At 41.4% G+C, this 13726-nt stretch overlaps 1 protein-coding gene across 1 annotated transcript in view; it reads right to left on the bottom strand.

Moving 5' to 3' along the window:
• Positions 1 to 481: 481 nt before the first annotated feature.
• The window catches only part of ANKRD31 (ankyrin repeat domain 31), a 75422-nt gene continuing 62177 nt past the window's right edge, over positions 482 to 13726 (bottom strand). The window contains exon 26 of the mRNA XM_075019982.1: positions 482 to 633. Within this exon, the coding sequence (XP_074876083.1) occupies positions 482 to 633 (152 nt within the window). The remainder of the gene's footprint in view (positions 634 to 13726) is intronic.

Below are 13726 nucleotides of genomic sequence, written 5' to 3'. Positions count from 1 at the left end.
CTCACCTTGATTTTTTGCCTAATCTAACAGCTTATGTTATTACACAAACAGTTGCAGCCATTTCTGATAGCACATGCTCAGGCAGAGTAGTTCCAGGTTTAGCTGTAGGAAGTGACTATTGGTGTCGATACCTGTTTGGTTCTGTGCAGCCCCACCAAGCATGGGCAGCCACTGAAATCAGTGGAATTTCATACAAAGTTATCAATCTGGAACAGATTTCACAACGAGCACCAGTGTATAACAGTCGTCGTCTACTTCCCCATTTCTTAATCTTACAGCACAAAATTCAGTTTTGACAGTTATCCTCACCTGCTACAAAGCACTCCCCTGTTCCTCATTTACCAAACCAATCTTGCAGTCCATTCCAAGTGCTGGGCAAATGACTTATCAAAATGACAGTAACAAAGCGCTTAGTTCTAAAAGCTCAAATGTTTACTTTTAAGTGATGACAATTAAGAAAATGTTAGCACTCAGGAAGTCTTTAGAATCCAAAATCTTCACATTCTTTGTAGAATCTCCAGTACTTTTCCATTACAGGCCATGGTAGAAACTCCTCTTTACATACCATTACTATCTCACGGAATTGAAGAAAACGTGTCAGACTTTCCACTGAGTTGAACTGGACAGAAGAGCCTGTTGAAAATGAATGCAAATGATTACAGGTTGTGTATTAGAATAATGGAAAGCAATCACTGGCACTATTATCTAGAGAGGTGTTAAGATCTCGTTAGAACCATGTAAACATTAGTGATCCCTGGGAATCTGTAATGTGTCCTAGGAATCTTGTAGTGTAAGACCCCGGCCATCTTACTGGTATCTCTGACTTGCACCCAGACTTCAGTGAGACAACGCTACACTTCATGGTGCTCAGACTGAGAAGTCAGCCATCCCGGCCATTTCCAATTATATAACAGGAAAATATGGTTGTTCTTCAGCATTGCTTGAATTTCACATATTATGTGCACAAAGAGGTAAGTTTAGTGTACTTCTCCAAAATTAACGAATCCCTCTGACAGGCAATGCCCTTCCTACAGTCCCAAAAAGACTATATAAAAAGGAAGGCATACACCTGTATACAAGAAATTGCAGGACCGAACAATGGGTATTTGCAATATTTAAAGATCTGCTGATCTGAAGCAACCATTGCAATGCATAAACTTAAGGTACTTGTGTCAATGCAGGAGAAGCTGACCTTTTAGTTTTCACTGTTAAAATCAGTAACAAAGTAGCACTGTAAAGATTCAGCAGTAAGAAATGTTACAAGACATTTTCTCTATAACAGCACAGACTCCAAAAGGCACTTGGAACTGTAGTTTTAAGAGTTACTTGCTTTTGTTCCATCTTTTGTCTGCACTTTCTCCCTTTAGTAGCCTTGCACAAAATATCAGAGCTGCTGATCTGCCACAACCAGCACAGCACAGAAACTGCCTGTGAGGGCAGCTGTTATCAAGAGAGTGAGGGCTGCTAGGAAAGTAGGGACGGCCTCTGTTTAAAAAAAAAAAAAACAAACCACAAAACACCACCAAAAAAAAAAGTGTTCAGACACCACCCAAGTGTCTCAAGCAAACAGGATAGGTATTTCAGGATGATTAGATCAGTCAAGATAAATCCTCATCAAAATGCAAAGAAAATGGGTTTGAAGTGGCACCAGTTGGTCATTTAGCTTGCATGTATTTCTGGGCTACCATGTACCATCCCAAGAGTTTGTCTGTTACCAGAGTTTTCCAGTTGTGTCACCAATTCCAAAATACAAAATATATTCACTGAACTGACAACATCAGTATGTCCCAATGCTAAAACAATCAGTGTATCATCTTGTAGGTATTAGACCTTTTAACTCCATGTCTCAGTGAGGATTTCCTTGCCACTTCCTGATTTCCAGGAGTTCACCACCCAAAGCAGCAAAGTGGCAAATTGCTATTAGAAGCGAGAGGTCTGTGTTCAGAAACACAAATACAGTCTTATGTGTGAGGATGTATGTTGTTCCACACTCATGACATCCACAGCAAAACTTCTGGCTCCAGTGAGAACAGGATTGCATTTGGTATCTTACATCCTCAGTGCATCTTCAGTATACTTGTGCCACCACACGGTACATAATGGAACAAAAAGCATGACCTGATGTCTAGGGTGTATTTAAGTACCTTGGACTACAACAAAGATGGGCAGGCTGAAAACAAGTCCCACCAGAGAAGTTACATCACAACCTCCTCACACAGTCTTTATCACTTATGAAGCAGCAGTCAGTCACACCAGAAGAAGTCAACTTACCCACTCACCCAGAAGTGATATTTCCAAGGGCATATACAGGAATGTTTGGATGGGAAGTCACAAAATAGTTTTAAGGACACCTTCAGGTAAAAATGATCTTAAAAAAGATCTGGGAAATTTTTTTTGTAAAATAAACTGGCAGAAACTGAGCTGAAACATTGTCATTAACACTGAGTCTATAGTGACATAACAGGCATGACTTCAACCTGGTTTGATTTGTTGAAAAAAGCTTTTTCATTCTGACATGTCCCCACTTTGTATGTAAGTACAGGAAAAATTTTTGGCAAAGTCTGAAGTTCTTTTAACATCCCATTTTGAGAGATGATAATTGGAGAAAAGACATTCCCTTCTTCCTTTGGAAATGCTCCTGTCAGCACTCTCAGTTCAATTTTATAGCTTATTTACTAAAAATTCTCAACTCACATTTGAAAGTGTAATCAAGATACAACCAAATAAATCTATTGAAATAACTTTTTTTCAGCAGTTGACAGCTTGCTTTGTTGATTCCTTTGGGTCAAATTAATGTTTTACCTATTGGATTAAGATTTTGTAGATTAAATATCAGCATTCTACCATAAATACAACTTTACCTGAGTGAATAATTGAAATCTCTACTCTCTCTAATCTCTACTTTTCAGTAATTTTAGGTAATAGTCAACAGTTAGCAAAAGCAAAGTAATTTATACTAAATATATATAAAGTGATTTATATATCCCAAAGCCGTCCCCCTCAGTTCTGACATCAGTGTTTGATATCAAAGTTTCTATATCCATAGACAATCATCTTTTCCCCAGTAAGGATGGATCAGTATTTGAACATTTAGTCCCTGTGTTTCTTCCTCCATGTTCTGACACAGCCAACTAATGTCCTTCACATTTCCATTTTTCTTTCTCAATTCTTTTTCCCTTTCTCTCCCTTTGCTTACTATTACTTTTAATCTTTTAACACTCACTTTGATGTTTCCTTTCTCCTTTTGCTGTCTGCTAACTCTCATCCCCTTACAAAAGACCGGCAGCTTACAGGCTGTAAGCAGCGGAGAAAGGCTCCCATACTGCTACCCAAAACTCATGTTAGTGCCTTGGGTACAGAAGAAAGCTTAGTAAGGTAAGATGCACATAGGCAGGGTCTTTCTCTGCTTTCCTACCCTTGCTGTCCTGTTGGGTGCTCTCAGTTTTCTGCCATCTTCATAAACTACAAGATAAAGTATCAACCAGTATCAATATTGGAATGAGCTTTTTTTCCCTTAAATCCAGGGGAAAAAAATGTTGTCTCTTGGTACTTCTACCCTGCTTGCCAATAGCTTTTCTGTCTCTGTTGGCATCTATTTTAGCATTACAGTTTTCAAACCATTCTAATTGTGTTTCAACTTGAGTTTCCATTTTGTTACAGATTGTCTCTGCAGCTGCTAAGAACCTGAAAATTGTATTTAAGGAGAATTCCCATTAGTTGTGCAACTATACAAATGTCAGACCAGAATCTCCACTTGCATAAAGGTTAGTCACGAAAGATTGCCACTTGTGTGCAGTCACCATTCTCTGATCATTAAAATAGCCCCTGAAAGATCAGTTTTTAAAAATGGCTACTCAACCAGTATCATCCTTATTTTTTCCAATCAAGAAAGTGCTGGAACTATTCAGAGATATGGTTAAGCATTTTATAACTATTTTACTTGTGTAAATTATTTGTAAAAGGAATTTAAATGTTCTTGCAGTTTAAGCAACATATCTGAGTCAGTTTACAGGTATCAGTAAATCAAGTTTCAATACTTCAGTAAAACAGGTAGATGAACTGATTTGCACTATCTGTGGCAAAGTCTCAGGAGATGTTATTCTTCTAACTCAAATCGATCTTGTTCAGTACAGCTAGCTAGTCTAGACATGGGCTACAGATGCGTACACAAACAGAAGATCTAAGAAAAATACACTTAAAGGTGACAGCATTTGACCTGGAGTGCCACAAGGAAGCATTTAGAACAAAAATCTGTCTTAAGAGCTGTTCTGGTTTTGGCTGGGATAGAGTTAATTGTCTTCCTAGTAGCTGGTATAGTGCTATGTTTTGTGTTCAGTATGAGAAGAATGTTGATAACACTGATGTTTTCAGTTGTTGCTAAGTAATGTTTAGACTAAGTCAAAGATTTTTCAGTTTCTCATGCCCAGCCAGAAAGAAGGCTGGAGGGGCACAAGAAGCTGGGAGGGGACACAGCCAGGACAGTCTGAAAAACTGATCAAACTGATCAAAAAGTCCTACTCCCCACCTGTACAGACCAGGATCTCAGCTATTATGCATAAGCATTCCTCTGCTCAAGAGAGAGGAGACAGAAGGTATACACAGCAGGGTACCCTGTGGTTTTACCTGCATGACCATGGGGAGGACATGAGGAAGTGGGATGGAAAACCTGCCTCAACCCTAGATGCATGGGTATGTGAGCTGCAAGGAAAGACAATCACAAAAAGGGGTTCTTCCCGAAAAAATGCCGCTCCAGTTTCCAGACAAGAGTAGAAGACCTGATCCTACCTCTGATCTCAATAAAGGGACTTCTCGTTCGTATTTACAAGAAGCAAGTAACAAATACTATGACCAGGATTAGACAGGCCCTGCCTCCAGCCGGGTGGAGGAAATGGACAACTGGGTTTTATTGGACTGGGTGGATTGGATGGCCTGGCTTGTTAGACCCACAGGAATATAAGGCTCTAGTGGACACTGGGACACAGTGTACTCTAATGCCATCAAGCTATAAAGGGGTAGAACCCATCTGTATTTCTGGAGCGACAGAGGGATCTCAACAGCTAACTATATTGGAGGCCAAAGTGAGCCTAACTGGGAATGAGTGGCAAAAGCACCCCATTGTGACTGGCCCAGAGGCTCCATGCATCCTTGGCATAGATGATCTCAGGAGAGGGTATTTTAAGGACCCAAAGGGGTACCAGTGGGCTTTCAGTACAGCTGCCTTGGAGATGGAGGAAATTAAACATCTGTCCACACTGCCTGGTCTCTCAGAGGACCCTTCTGTTGTGGGGTTGCTGAGGGTTGAAGAACAACAAGTGCCAATTGCTACCAAAACACTGCACAGGCGGCAATATTGCACAAACCAAGACTCCCTGATTCCCATCCATAACTTGATTCATTGTCCAGAGACCCAAGGAGTGATCAGCAAATCTTGCTCACCCTTTAACAGTCTTATATGGCCAGTGCAGAAATCTAATGGAGACTAACAGTAGACTATCGTGGCCTGAATGAAGTCATGCCGCCACCGAGTGCTGCCTTGCTGGACATGCCAGAACTTCAGTACGAACTGGAGTCAAAGGCAGCCAAGTGGTATGCCACAATTGATATCGCTAATGTGTTTTTCTCAATCCCTTTGGCAGCAGAGTACTGGTCACAGTTTGCTTTTACTTGGAGGGGTGTCCAGTACACCTGGAATCGACTGCCCCAGGGATGGAAACACAGCCCCACCATTTGCCATAGACTGATCCAGACTGCACTGAACAGGGTGAAGCTCTGAAACACCTGCAATACATTGATGACATCATCATATGGGGCTACACAGCAGAAGAGGTTTTTGAGAAAAGGAAGACAATAATCCAAATCCTCCTGAAAGCCAGTTTTGCCATAAAATGAAGTAAGGTCAAGGGACCTGCACAGGAGGTCCAGTTTTTAGGAATAAAATGGCAAGATGGGCGTCGTGAGATCCCAATGGACGTGACCAACAAAATAACAGCTATGTCTCCACCGACTAGTAAAAAGGAAACACAAGCTTTCTTTGGTGTTGTGGGTTTTTGGAGAAGCATATTCCAAATTACAGTCCGATTGTAAGCCCTCGCGTAAGTGACCTGGAAGAAGAACGACTTTAAATGGGGCCCTGAGCAACAACAAGACTTTGAACAAATTAAACAGGAGATTGTTCATGCTGTAGCCCTTGGGCCAGTCTGGGCAAGACAAAATGTTAAAAAAGTTCTCTATGTTGCCGCTGACGAGAATGGCTCTACCTGGAGTGTCTGGCAGAAAGCACACAGGGAGACCCAAGGCTGACCCCTGGGGTTTTGGAGTCGGCGATACAGAGGATCCAAGGCCCGCTATACTCCAACTGAAAAAGAGATAGTGGCAGCATAGGAAGGAGTTCGAGCTGCCTCAGAAGTGGTTGGTACTGAAACACAGCTCCTCTTAACACCCTGACTGCCGGTGCTGGGCTGGATGTCAAAGGGAAGGTCCTACCTACACATCATGCAACTGATGCCATGTGGAGTAAGTGGGCTGTGCTGATCACACAATGGGCTTGCATAGGAAACCCCAGTCACCCAGGGATTTTGGAAGTGATCATGGACTGGCCAGAAGGCAAAGATTTCAGAATATCACCAGAGGAGTAGGTGACACGTGCTGAAGAGGCCCCACTGTATAATAAACTGTCAGAAAATGAGAGACAATATGCCCTGATGGGTCCTGTCACATTGTGGAAAAACATCGGAGGTGGAAGGGTGCTGTATGAAGTCCTATACTACAAACCAGTAGTTTATATACTACTATATATACTACTGTATAATCTACTATACTACAGAAACCGCTGAAGGAGAAGGTGAATTGAGCCAGTTTGCAGAGGTGAAAACCATCCAGCTAGCTTTAGATACTGCTGAAAGAGAAAAGTGGCCAGTGCTCTATCTCTATACTGACTCATGGATGGTGGCAAATGCCCTCTGGGGGTGGTTACAGCAATGGAAGCAGATTAGCTGGCAGCGTAGAGGCAAACCCATCTGGGCTGCCATACTGTGGCAAGATATTGCATCCCAGTTAGAGAATCTCGCTGTAAAGTACCCAAGAGTCAGGCCACTGAAGAACATCAAAACAACGAGGAGGTAGATCAGGCTGCTAAGACTGAAGTGGCTCAGGTGGATTTGGACTGGCATTATTTATAGCTCAGTGGGCCCATGACACCTCAGGCCATCAGGGAAGAATGCAACATTCAGATGGGCTTGTGATTGAGGGGTGGGCTTGACCATGGACACTATCACACAGGTTATCTATGAATGTGAAACGTGCTGCAATCAAGCAAGCCAAGCAGTTAAAGCCTCTCTGGTATGGAGTGCAATGGCTGAAATAGAAATTTCTGCCAGGGGAGGCCTGGCAGATTGACCGTATCACATTCCACACACATGCCAAGGCAAGCGACCTGCTTACAATGGTGGGAACAACCAGCAGATGGCTGGAAACATATCCCGTGCCCCATGCCACTGCCCGGAACTCTATCCTGGACCTTGAAAAGCCAACTCTTAGGGTGATGCGGGACCCCAGAAAGAACTGAGTCAGACAGCAGGACTCATTTCCAAAACAACCTCATAGACACCTGGGCCAAAGAGCATGGTGTTGAGTAGGTGTATCATATCCCCTATCATACACCAGCCTCTGGGAAAATCAAACAACATAATGGACTGTTAAAGATTACACTGAGAGCCATGGGTGCTGGGACATTCAAACATTGGGTTGCATGTTTAGCAAAAGCCACCTGGTTAATCAACACTAGGGGATCTGCCAATCAAGCTGGCCCTGCCCAATCAGAACATTTATATACTGTATAAGGGGATAAAATCCCTGTAGCACACATAAAAAGTATGCTGGGGAAGACAGTCTGGGTTACTCCTGCCTTGGGCAAAGGCAAACCCATTCATGGGATTGCTTTTGCTCAAGGAAGGACCTGGGTATGCTTGGTGGGTGATGCGGAAGGATGGGGAAGTCCAATGTACCTCAAGGGGATTTGATTTTAGGTGAGAATAGCCAATGAATTACATTGTATGATGTTAATTGCTATATAAGCCTGCCACTGTATGTCAACATTACTATAATCATTATATGCTATATCAACAGTATTTCAGTAAGAATCACTTAAATTAATGAAGAATGAACTTTGATAAAACTGAGAAAAGTGCAGTAGTGATGGAACCAGAACTGACTTCAACATGCAGCAATCCAACACTACGCACCATCCTCCTGTTGCACCCAGTGTCACCTGTGCACTGCACTGCACCGAAGCCCAATCCTGCTTTGCCAACTGAGTGGACTTCACAGCGTCTCTCTTGCCCTGAAGCACTGTTGTGACAGATGGAGCCCAAAGTCATGGACTAAATGAATTCACCACATATTTTATAGGGATGGCCCACAGACTAAGGGAATGATATCTGTGTGTATATATATGTATCAAAGGACAGGAAAGGTGACAGTGTTTAACTGGGATGTATTGGAATGTGTGGGACCCGAGCATGACATAGACGGTACATAATAAGGGGTGGATACTGTCCTGGTTTCGGCTGGAATAGAGTTAATTTCCTTTCTAGTAGCTGGCATAGTGCTATGTTTGGGATTTAGTATGAGAATAATGTTGATAACACAGTAATGTTTTAGGTGTTGGTAAGTCAAGGATTTTCCTCGACAGCAAGAAGGCTGGAGGGGCACAAGAAGCTGGGAGGGGACACAGCCAGGGCAGCTGACCCAAACTGGCCAAAGGGGTATTCCATACCATGTGACGTCATGCTCAGTATACAAAGCTGGGGGAGTTGGCCAGGGCTGGTGGGGCTGGATTGCTACTTGGGAACTAACTGGGCATTTGTCAGCGAGTGGTGAGCAATTGCGTTGTGCATCACTTGTTTTGTATATTCCAATTCTATTATTATTATTATATCAGCACCATAATTTCTTCCTTTCTGTCCTATTAAACTGTCTCAACCCACGAGTTTTACTTTGGTTTTTTTTATTCTCTCCCCCATCCCGCTGAGTAAGGGGGACCGAGCAAGCGGCTGCGTGGTGCTTGATTGCTGGCTGGTGTTAAACCACAACAAGAGCTTTCAAGTTTCTTGGGCCTCATCCATGCTCCTCTGAAGAACTCAGAAACAGAGAAGACCAGTCACAATCCAGGAGTCCCAAGAGGCATTGTCCATTCAGATCAAGTAAGGCCTTGGAAATGACAGCCAGCGCCTTGCATAAACATTTTTGGATCTTCTGACTCTTTAAAAGGCTGTTACTGAATTGAGGCACATGAATTCTGCCCATGCTAGTGGTAATTTTGAAACTTTCCTTTCAGCTGATCAAGACCTGGTATCTTGGAAAAAGAGACATCTGTGGACAGATTGTCATTGTAAGGCTAGATCTTTCTCTTGACAAAATATAATGCTTTCCTAGAAATTAATTTTAATTTTTTTTTCCTCAAAAAGCCTTTGCTTTTCTCCAGGTCTCTCCACATCTCTCCACAGTTCTTGATTCAATTCATGTGACATGGATCTTAATTCTTTCTTCCGCCTGTGAATCTGAAGTCCAAGGTCTCTGCCTTTACAAACCAATCAGTAAGGAGTGATCTTTTTCTAACAGACGTACCATGCCAGTCAGTCACCTGAAGTTAAGGTGTCCATCCCCTAAAAGATACAGGTCATCAGGGATTTTGGCTAATTGCTTTGTGATCCTCTGTGTCCACTCACATCCCAATTTTGAAAGTACTTCTCCCCCCAAGAATTAATTTATCAAGTGATCCTAAATTATGCATGCTGCATTTTTTGCATCGGTAGTTACAAGCTTTCAAAAAAATTGAAGGTTATTTATAACATGAAATAAATCAATCACTTCAGTTTGGAATCTGCCTAATAGAATATGACCAGATCCTTCATAGCACAGCTGTAACAGTGCCAGGACTTGGAGCACCTTCTGATAGCCCCTTAGCCTACAGTTCTTTCCTTCACGTATCAGATATGACTCACCATGGATGATCTGTAGGCTCCATTCATCATTAGCCTGTGACTAGAATTTGTATAGCAATAATATGGTACTTAATTCATACTTTCACAATTCATTATTCTATTCTGTTGCTTCTAGATAAAACACTAGAATTGAGAAAGTAACATTTCTTCCTCCACACAATAAAGGATGGTATTCCTCAGAAGCTCATTCTTTCTTTTTGTCCTCCAGTGAGATTGGCAAAAGCAATGACATAAAGCAGAAAAAAAGATTAGGTATCTAGAATAGTTCTTCTTTGAAAGTATTTCATAACAGTGGCCTTTCTTGTTACACTCTGTATCTGCATGGAAAAAGGACTTGCAGGTATGATTAAAGATCAAGAATTCATGCCTTTTATTCCAAAGCATCAGTTTCAAGGTTTATGCTGAAATCTCTTTTAATTATTTTGTGTTTCATGTGGCAGAAAGTATTGTTCCCACAACACGAATCTGAAGATATTCTACTTTTTCGAGAAATACAGTTAATAGTAAATCTTTCTGTTTCCAAATGTCTGAAAAATGTACAATATTAATAATACTTTACAGCTTTCTTGCAAGCATTGCCTAGATAAGTGATACAAATACAACACATTATTCCCCATTAAAACTTTTGCCTACATCATAAACTTACATGGTAACTGTTTTTTCTCTTCTAGATACATTGGGTATATGCCTGTTAGCCAGTAACAAGTACTTTATATGATATGATACATTCTGAATTATTATTCTTCAGGGTCCTTGGATTAGTGTATTAAGATATTGTTAAGTTTTTTATTTAGCAATGTGGGGAACTCAGAACCTTCAATCTATTACAGAAATCCATCAATTTTACAATAACCTACCAGGGAAACAAGAGAACAATTTAAATCTCAGTGGCTCTTACCTTCTATAGTGTAGCTGTAACATGACCTTTCCCTCAAAAGGTGAGAGAGGTACAATTGACATACATGCAAATACCGATCAGGAAATGTATACAGCCTCCCATAAAAGAATCTATGTTCAAGATTGAATTTATAAAGAAATAAAATATAATGAAATAAGTACCTTTAAAATAAAACATAATGGCTGATTCCATTTTTCTCACACAAATATTTTTATACAGCTGTCCAGACTGCCTCTGAGTTTCTCCATTGAGTCAATCACTCTATTTAAATATCAAATTACCAAGTTCAACAACAACAAATGCATACACTAGTATCCTTTATTAAAAGGCACCAAGATTGCTTTAAAATGATTCATAATAGACTGTTTCCTGGTATGACTAGCAGGGCACAGGTTCCCACCATATGCTTCTTTCCTTTAAAATTCACTATTTTGAGTTATTATTGTATACTTCATTATATAACCATTCATTTGTGTACTCATTTGGAAGGAAAATACATGGTTCTCTAGAATTATTTTTAACCATTTTAGAAAACCTGAATTTAATGTGCCAAGATAGTGGATAAGAAGCAGTTCCAGGACGAACCTTGGGTAATTAAAACTAGAACGCTTTAAAATTCTTGCAGTTTATAGCATACTGAGATGGAGACTGGAAGACACAGAAGACAAAGAATAAACCAAGTTCCAGCTCAGGTCAGAACAGCTACTTGATAGAAAACTCAATAGCTCATGTTTTTCATGCCCTGGCAAAATCTACAGGTGCTGTGACTCATTCGGTGGGTTTTAGGTACAGCCTCAAAACAACTTCTAGAGCCTTCTCCTAGGCTATTATCATGTGGTGATTTAAAGACTCGATTGTTTTGTTTAGAAGCTTTGTCCCAACTTAATATGTTAAAAGTCACTCCTGAAAAAAAATAAGATAGAAGTGTGATATAATCTGAATGCTCACCAAGGTAAGATTATCAGGTAGTCTCCTAAATGCTTTCATTTGACATTACCAGACTGTGCTGTCAAAAAAGTCTGTCTTACTTTTCAAGCAAAGCAGTAGCTGAAGCCACTGCCTCTTGAAGCTTGCTGTTTATCACATTGCCTTTCATTTATTGCTTTCATAAGTAAGATAAGAAAAGATAGATGTGCTCTAGGAAGATTATCTACAACAGTTCTGTTTGTCTTAGTCTTCTCTCAGCCTCCATGGGACCACCAAAGCAGATGAAAATGTCATAGTGCAGCTGATGAGAAGGTGGGTCAGTTATGAAAGGATTTCTTTTACAACTTGTTTCACAAAGTAAAAAGGACAGAAAGCCAATGTTTAAAGCTCTTAACTAGGAGTGTGACAGTCTGACAAATTATAGCCAATGTCTCAAACATTCATTAACGAACTCTGGTGGAGAAGACAGCCTCTGTAAAAGTGCTCAAGTTGTGTGAACAGGAAAATGTGGCCAGAGGAGAAGGCCCCACAGGGGGTGGGACCACACTTCTCCAAAGCTGCAGTTCCTTATCTTAAGTGACCATGAGAAGAAGCACAATGTATGCGCTGGAAGGAAAGGACAGATAGCGGTCATGCTTGCAGGGAGGGAGAAGCAACAACCTGATGACCATCCAAGCCCACTGACCCATTTCCAGAGAATCCCAGGAATGGGAACTGTGCATGTCGAGACCACCAACTAATGTCTGGAAAGTTCCTGAGCTCACACTGCGCTTCTCAATGACAGCAAATCCCCACCTACGGGGGCAGACCCTTTAAGTATAAAAGAAGGGAGGACGAGTTCTCAGTGCACACCCTCCAGAACTGGATCTCTAGACTGGCTGAACCAATGCTGGACCCAGGACCGATGAAATCCTTTTCTTCTCTCTTTCTCCCCACTCGGCTCCCCCCCTGCCCCCCCCCCCCCCCACGCCCTCTCTCTCTTTTTCCCACAGTCCCTACACCTCATCCTTTTGAACATAAACCACTGGCCAAGTCTTGGACTAGGAGTGGATCTAGCCGCTCCTGGGCTCCTCTTTGAGAAGGAGTCTAGAAAGCAAGGCGGTCTACTCTGAACCTCATGACTCAACGGGAGGTGTCTCCTTATTTTCTTCTCTGAATTGATCCCCAAATAATTAAGTCTTATGTATGGTTAGCAGGTGTCGTACAGTTTACTGACATAGTTTCATGTTCCTTTTTCCATTTCTTTTTCTATACCTCCCTTCTCCTTTCACACGTCAGCTTGACAACATGTTGCAAGGTTCATATTGGTAAGTTCATTTGTGCTTGGGCAAGGTTAGCTTGGTTGAATGAATGTTGATTGTTGTTTGAACTCCCCTGGTGTCATTTCGCCTTAATTCTGACAAAGGAAATCCACGAATCTGAGTCCCTCCAACCTTGGGATGTGACAAGGAGTCAGTTTACTTTTAGCCGGGATTCTTAAGAAAACAAGGTTTCTGTACACAACAAAAAGGAGCAATGGCTACAAGTCTTAACAAGCAGGACTACAACTAGATATATGGGGAAAAAATTTCACCATAAGCACTCTTAAGCACATAAATATATTTTACAGACATGTTGTGGAACGTCCACCCTTGAAGATATTCAGAATTTGACTGGACAAGGCACTGAGCAATCTTATCTAACTTGGAAGCTAGTCCTACGTTGAACAGGAGGTTGGACTAAGTACCTCAAGAGGCCCAACCTAACCTACATTAGTCTGTCGTTCTGTGCAATCACACTGTCACCCAGCTACTTTTGAAGTAATTTGCCAGTTTCAGAAAAACCTGAGTGACAGATAAGAACTACAGACATTAAATTCTCAGAATTGGCTTCCATGACATGTAGTCCTTGAGAGCTGCTG

The sequence above is a fragment of the Buteo buteo genome, chromosome Z (genome assembly GCF_964188355.1).
Source record: "Buteo buteo chromosome Z, bButBut1.hap1.1, whole genome shotgun sequence".
In the NCBI taxonomy this organism is placed as follows: Eukaryota; Metazoa; Chordata; class Aves; order Accipitriformes; family Accipitridae; genus Buteo; species Buteo buteo.
This window is presented reverse-complemented; position numbering and strand designations above follow the sequence as displayed.